The following is a 7455-nucleotide window of genomic DNA, read 5'->3' as shown; positions in this document are numbered from 1 at the left end:
CTCCCCCTCTTCTTTTCAGAGAAGAGGGAAAAGACTAAGTGAGTCCACCTGGGATTTTCCAGGCGTTCCCAGGAGAACGATCTTATGACTTGAATTTCAAGGTGCTGGGGAAAGGCGAAGTGCTTCTAGGTGCCTTCAGAGCACACTGTCTTTTTGGCCGGATAGGATGGTCCAATAAAAGGTCCTTCGAAGATCAGTTTCACAACCAGAGGCAGAGCTGCACAAAGTCGCCTTTTAATATCGAATCCCACAAAAGTGGTGGAATGGTTAAGTGGGTACACACCCCCCCCCCACAGAATCTCCAATGATCAGAAATGTTATTTCCATGAAGAAAATATCGTCAGGCATGTAATTCTAGCTGAGGAGGGAATTTTTTTTTAATGGTAAGAAAAGCCAGGTCCACGTGATGCAAAGGAAAGACAGCGGACTGAAACAAGGTGACGGCTCTGAAACAGTGAGGGGAGTGGGGGGGCACTCCTGTCTGTGAGAGCAGATACGGATATGGATCCCCAATCTGAGGGGAGCATCCTGGCCGGATGGTGTCAGGTGCACCCCGTTTTAGCTTGCAGAAGCGGGAGGACATGAGTCACAATGGCCAGAAGGGAGAATGCAGAGTCATAAGGGGAGGGAGGACCCACGATAATAGCAACCAAGAGGAATTCCATGGGAAGAGGGGTCCGCAGAGGTGTGCAGAGAAAAGGGTGTGTGCACAGGAGAGGGTCTGCAAACAGGAGACATTTCAGCTGCGCACTGGAGAGCACTCGCTGAGGAGCAGAGAGGGAACACACCTTTCCTATGAATAATACAAGAACCGGGATGCTATCGACCCATCCATCCACTCTCCGCCGTCAGGCAACAAATATCTTGAATCCAGCAAGTGAAACCAAATCATTCCTCACTCCCCTTCTCCAAGTCCTGCACTTCAATTCAAGCTGTGGACTTCAGGACAGACTGGCATCTATATACGTAAAACATCACCCCCCCCTCCACACCACCACCACCACCACACACACACACACACACACCCTGTCCTCATCTTAGAAATAAACGTCAGGATGATGAAGCATCACAAAGATGTGTGCCTCACCGAAGTCCTTCCATGGCATTCGAACCCTAAATAAAGTTTTGGATTTTGTTTTTTTTTTTCCATCTCCAGGTCGTAAGTGGTCACAAGGGTCTAGCAGAGGCTCAGGCGAGGGGAGAGGGCTTAAGGACCAGGACTCCCGGCGACACCAGCATGCACGCTGGACCTGCTCCTTTCTGGTCAGTTCTTTGTCTGACCCAGGTGTGATGGTGAGGAAAGCGGAAAAGGCAGACAAATAGAGATTGTGAACAGGAAGCTAACAGAGTCAGGTCCCCTGCAAGAAACAGACAAGGGAGAGAAAAGAAAAGGCAAATAAAAAAGGAAAGAGGCGGGAGGGGCTCCCCCCCCCCACAGAGAAGATCTGTGTGAGATAAGATATAACTCCTGTTTTTCTCAACACACTACAAGCCATTGTGACCTGGAGCCAAACTATTACCCCTCTGTCAAGCATCAGGCAACAATCAAAGCAATCGAGGGGCAGGTCTAGTGCGCGGTAACATCCTCAATGCAAAGTTTGTTTTCTCTCAGCCCCCACGTGGGACCTGTAATTAACCCGTTCGGTAGGCCCAGGCCAAACAAAAGCCTAATTGAGCCTGTTTCCCTGAATTGCGGAGGTTTGGAAAGGGGCACCGAGATCGGAGAGCTGGGAGCCAGGCTGGCCTGGCAGGGGTCCGAGGGGCACCAGCCACAGACACAGGATTGGGATTCGCTTTCGTAGGTATTAGGTATTACGAGTTGTCGGATATTTAAAACATGACATTACACTCCCGAGGACACCTGAATCCAGCTTCTAAAGAGTCCAAGTATCATGGGGGAGGGGACGCGGTGGAGCCCCCAACCCCCACTCTATGCCTGAAAGGGAGGAAGCAGCAGCAGGGAGACACTGGGCTTTGGATGGGGCCACTGCCCTGTCGCAGGGCGCTGGCTCTCACACAGGGGCTACTGCTGGACGCCAGGGGACACTCGTGAGAGAGAGGGAAGTCCCTGGGTCTCGCAGAGTGCAAGACGGGCCCCCATCCCCTAAAGGCGGTTCCCCGAGTGGGCCTCCTCTGTGCGCCCAGACCCAACCAGCCGCCCTCCAAGGTTTTTGGAATTGGCGTTGTGGGAGAAGTCAGGGGTGGGGTGCCGGGCTTAGGGAACAAGCTGGGGACCGGGTGGGGGAGCCAAGAAGACACAGGCTGATCTGTCTCCTCTCCCCGCCTGTTCCTCCTGACAAATACAGCAGCACCTCTCCAGGGGCTGATGGCCGCGCTGGTAGGAATGTCCGGCCCCACTGGCTACGCAGATAGCCCCTCTGTGAGCAAGAGCTCACACTGGAATAGGAGTCCCTGCCACAGTCCCACGCAGGACACTTTGGTTGAAAGAAAGCACTTAGTCTTTAAGAAAATAAAACACGAGCCTCTCTTCCTATTTGACGTGCGGTGCAGGGGGTGCAGGGAAAGAAAAGGGACAGGAGGAAGGAGAGGTGGGGGCGGGGGCAGGCAGGAGGACCGCATCTCATTTTCAAAAACCAGTAAGATTGCTACTGAAGGCTTCCAGCTAGGCCAGCAGTTCTCAACCTGGGGGCCGCGACCCCTTTGGGGGTCGAACAACCCTTTCACAGGGGTCGTTCGAAAATACATCCTGCATATCAGATATTTACATGACGATTCATCACAGTAGCAAAATTACAGTTATGCAGTAGCCACGAAAATAATTTTAGGGTTGGGGGTCACCCCCACATGAGGAACTGTATTAAAGGGTCGCGGCATGAGGAAGGTTGAGAACCACTGAGCTGGGCGGTCCCACCACCGCAATGCAGGCCGGCAGGCTCAGCCTTCGCCGAACAGGGAGACCTCGCAGGGCCTGTGCGCCTACCCCCTTCGCAGGCAGCACTACTTGCAGGCGTCCTGAAGGCTCGCTGGTAAACATATAAAACAGGGACCTGGGCCGTTGCGTTTATTTATTTATCTATGCCAAACGTTTATTAGTGAAATCGTCCTGAAGATATAATCCTACATATGGCGCTTTGATTTTCACATATTTAAGGAAAAAAAATGACAAAACACATAGAAGTCGACATATAATTCAAAGACCACGGTACAACCTTTGTCTTTTTTTTTTACTTCAGCAAACAAAAAAATAATGTCAAATGACATGAAAAGTGGCAAGTCTTTCGACAATAAATAATAAATTACTTTATAATTTTTTTGCAATGCAAGAGCGAACAAAAAAAAAGTTTCCTTTTTCTTTTCCTCTTTATTTCCAGAGAGAGAGAGACAGAGAGAGAGAGAGAGAGAGGAGAGAGAGAGAGAAAAACAGTCATTTTAACTGATAACTATACACATCTTTGGGGGGAAAGTTCTTGGACAGACAGGAGAGTCAAACACAGTCCCGAGACGCTTGTGGCAAAATAGAGGTAACCTTGTTGCAATGCTTTATAAGTCGGTTTTTAAATCTGGATTCAAAAACCTTTAAAGTCGCTTCAGACTTCTTGATAGAGGATGGATCTCAAAAAAAGAGGAGGCGGGGGAGAAGGGGCCAAAGGAAAAAAATAAAGGGACATGCTAAGAAACCCAGGCTTTCAATTAACCCCTTGTTACGTCAGCTGCAAACCTCGCGGACCAGCGCCCTCTCCTGAAGGGCCTTCAGCCGCTCCGCCTGCGGCTCCCCGTTTGGCAAAGCCGGGACGACATAGAAACAGCACCATTCAGAGCGGGCGGACTAGAAACATCGCTACTGCTTCTCTCTAGATGGGCAGTGAAATGAAAGCGCTTTTTTTTTTTTGAGATCCTTGAATATAAATCCTCTACGTTTTAAAAACGTCTTTTTTTTTCCCTCAGTCCTCCTAAGGTCACTGGATAGCGTGTGTTGGGTTCGGGTTTCGCTTTGTTGTTTGTTTTCATTCTAGTAAAATCCCATGATTGTCTTCACAGTGTTGCTACCATATTACCTTGTCATTAAAACAGACTTCGTGCATTTCATGGAGCATTCATTTCCTCAATTCAGTTTCCATGGACTGGGTCGTTAAATACTCGTGTTTCGGAGTTCCACGGGATGGGCTCCCGCTGTCTCCAACAGGGACAAAATGCGTCTGCGTGCGTGTCCTCAGGCCTCGATGGGGCTGGCCACCATGCTATTGGGGGTGTCCGGGAGCTGCGAGGACATGGAGGCCACTTCGCTGCCGGTGGAGTTCGAGCCCGGTCCTCCCTCGGAGAAATTGACCTGCGTGGAAGGTTGAGAAGTGAATGAGGGAGGCTTTGATCACGTGCAGAAAAGGATGATCGGATGGCCTGTGAGTGGGTGCCTGCGGGACCCGTGGGTGTGGACAGAGAGCTATGGAGAGAGAGCCATCCGGGGACGGGACTCCATTTTAACAGGCTTACAGCCAGCCTCCCAGGAAAAGGATTCGAGGAGGAAGCCTCTCCATTCCCCATCCTCCCAGAGACCTGTGGGAGCTGAACCTGAATTCCCAACCTGATGTTGCCTTCAATTATTTAAGAACAAACGTGTTTCCCACTGTAGGATGGCGTCGCGGCTCTACCACGCGTGCAAGAGATAAAATCCTCCTGCCGGCTACGTGCTGCCTGGGAGCAGCAGTGCCGTCTCCAGGCATCACAGCCTCGCCCCTGGAGTTGGAAAATCCACACACACACTCCGAACGCTCAGCTCCTGTGACCACGATTCCGGGGAGGCCCCAAGGAAGAGTGATGGCCTTCTCCACGGGCTCGCAGCCGGGGACTCCTTCCTCGGTGGCCCTGCAGCCTGTGGGCCTTTCTCCGTCTCCTCTTTCTCTTTCAGCCGGGCTCTTCCTTCCCAGAGGAGACCCAGAGATTATAACATCATCGCATTATAAATACGGGGCTTCTTTGGGGCCGAGAAAGTAGTGCTGCTGCTGCAAAGCTCCTCTGCCCAGCCCCCACCCTGCCTCCCGCCTGGGTTCCTCCTTCTGCTCACATCCGTCACTGCCCTTTCGGAAGCTGCCCGCATTCTCCCCCACCTGCCCTCTAGGGTCCAGGTTCCACCCAAATAACTCATGAGATTAACCTGACTTTAAAGAAGTGACGGTTCCTCATTCCAGAGGCGCCTTCCTCTCCTACATGCTCAGTTTTCCCACTGGGAGGTCAAAGGACTCCTCAGATTTTCCCAGCCCGGCCAACTAGCAGACAGAAACCTGGGCCAGGCCTGGAGAACCCGGACTCTCGCCCATCCCATTACCTATGGTGGCCACAGCTGAAGAAATGCCCTCCCGGTAATGCGAGGGTAAAAAGCTAACCTCAATTAAACTGGCATTTCCAAGGAAAGGAACAAGCTTTTAGGATAGATCTTATGTCATAGAAGATTCTCTAGGGCTGTTTACTATTTAAGCAAAAAAAAAACAAAACACAAAAAAATCCCTCTTATGTGTACATATACCACAGAGGACGTGTATTTAATGATCTTATTTATCTTGACCTTTAAGCCTTTTGTAGGTGAAAGGTGAGCTCCTTTTCTCTTTTCTGGATGTGTAAAGCATTCTAAGAGATTTTCACCTAGTATCTCTCTGATGGGTAGAACTCGTGTCCCCTTTTGCTAAATACATGCCTGACAGTGTGTCACTGAGTGTGAAATTTGAACTCCTATACTTAAAAATGTTCCAACAGTCCCACATTTCAGATGAGGGCAGTCCCAGAAAGGGCTATCGCAACACAACCTATTGGTCCTGTCTTCGAATAGTAACTGGACTCTTTTTTGATGTATCTGAACCCGCACCCAGACAGTTGCCTGCTGCCCACTGGTAATGACACTGATCCTGCCCGTCAACATGGCTACCATCGCCCTGATTTAGGCCCTGAAACACCCTGTTCTCTGGGAGCCGAGGCGGGGGACATATACTAATTGCTGATTAAAATGTCAAGGTGCTCTCTCAAGTCCCTCCGCACTCCCAAGTCAGAGCGGTGTGCTTCTGCAAGCCGGCGCCTTCCCACGCAGGCGATTTAGTCGGGCACCTTGAAGCCAATCCATCAAGGGAGGACTGGCAGACAATGCAGCCTGGATGGTCAAATGACGGCGCTCACAGAAAAGGCTCAGGGAGGTTTGTTTTCCTTGCAAGCCTGCTCCTCCTCCTCCCCTCCACCCCCGGGATCTTTCTTTTCAAGGCGGTTACACCAGAACCTCCTTGCTGGTGGAGACTTGCGCTGGGAGCTGACACTCACCAGTTGCTGAAAAGCAGGCTGATCTATGTCACTCTGCAGGGCAAAGTCACTCAGTACTTTCCAAGGCGGCTGGTAACTCTGCACCTCCACGGGGTTGGCCTGCAAGCCACCGTCGTGCCTCTCGGGACTGGCGGCCACCATGGGAGTTCCTGTCATCCCCTGGATGTTCTGTGAACGAGGCCCCCACCCCACCCAACACGTTAATGAGCAAATGCCCTCCCTCCATTGTCTTCGCGGCTAAACAAATATGCCCAGGCATTATCTTATCTCTATGGTGGCCTTCATTGACTCGGTTAATCTGCTGCACTATGGATGTGAGCTGGGGTTCCCTGTTGTGTTACTGTGTTTTGCTTTTCTGCTTCTGGGGGCTGGACCATTAGGTCTGCTTGGACCTCATTACACCGAATTCTGCTGTTGGCCTCCTGGGCAGTTTCACTGAGCTGTTCGGTTAGGTTTTCTGCAGGCGGCTCTCCCTGCAGGCCACCCCCGCCCTCCGGCCCTTGGGTCTGGCGGCTGTTGTACTATTAGGCACTAACCAGCTTAGAAAGTGCCCCGGCCCCGGCTGGGCCGGCCTGCCAAGTTTAATGACAGCGGGTTTTATGGCATTTAAAAATAGGGCCAAAGCAGTAAAAAGCAGAAGAGGGGGGAAAGGAACTCCGTGAGGTTCTTTTAACCAAAAGGCCTGTGGTGGGAGCTGCTGTGACCAGGGAGGAGCGGGGTGGGGGTGGGGGGACAGTGCCAGGGCCTGGCATCTCTGCAGCCTGGGCTTGACTTTGAGCAGAGGGTGCCCTGTCTTTGGGGTCACCTTGGGGGACCTCGCAGGCCTCAAGGTGCTGCAGAAGGCCTAGCTGGGTGGAGGGCAGGGGACTCGGGGGGCCTCCAGGGTACTGTCCCCCTACCCTGGATTTCATAGAAAGCCAAGCCTTGTCCCTCCCTCTCAGGGCACCTAGAGCTGAGGACCTGAATGTCAAACCCAGAGCCAGGCCTGGCCACCTCCCGCCTGCCCGCAGAGGGGTCGCTGTGTGGATGGGGACAAGGTTGAGGGGCATGAGCCCACCCGAGAAGGCTGGGGTGGTGGGTTAACCCTCTCACCCGCTGGATTTCCACCCCACCCTGCACCCCCAATCAGGCTGGCCCTGGGGTGTGGGGCGGCCTGCCAGGGCTCCTGCTCCCGAGCAGGGTGGACACGGAGGCCGG

At 52.3% G+C, this 7455-nt stretch overlaps 1 protein-coding gene across 1 annotated transcript in view; it reads right to left on the bottom strand.

Annotated features, from left to right (window-relative positions):
- Positions 1 to 3900: 3900 nt before the first annotated feature.
- Positions 3901 to 7455, bottom strand: part of ISL1 (ISL LIM homeobox 1) — a 14189-nt gene continuing 10634 nt past the window's right edge. Inside the window, exons 4-6 of the mRNA XM_015562606.1 lie at positions 6600 to 6757; positions 6259 to 6495; positions 3901 to 4288 (exon numbers count right to left, since the gene is read on the bottom strand). Coding sequence (XP_015418092.1) covers positions 4172 to 4288; positions 6259 to 6495; positions 6600 to 6757 — 512 coding nt within the window. The 3' untranslated portion in view covers positions 3901 to 4171. The remainder of the gene's footprint in view (positions 4289 to 6258; positions 6496 to 6599; positions 6758 to 7455) is intronic.

This window comes from Myotis davidii, unplaced genomic scaffold (assembly GCF_000327345.1).
Source record: "Myotis davidii unplaced genomic scaffold, ASM32734v1 scaffold496, whole genome shotgun sequence".
NCBI classification, from domain to species: Eukaryota; Metazoa; Chordata; class Mammalia; order Chiroptera; family Vespertilionidae; genus Myotis; species Myotis davidii.
This window is presented reverse-complemented; position numbering and strand designations above follow the sequence as displayed.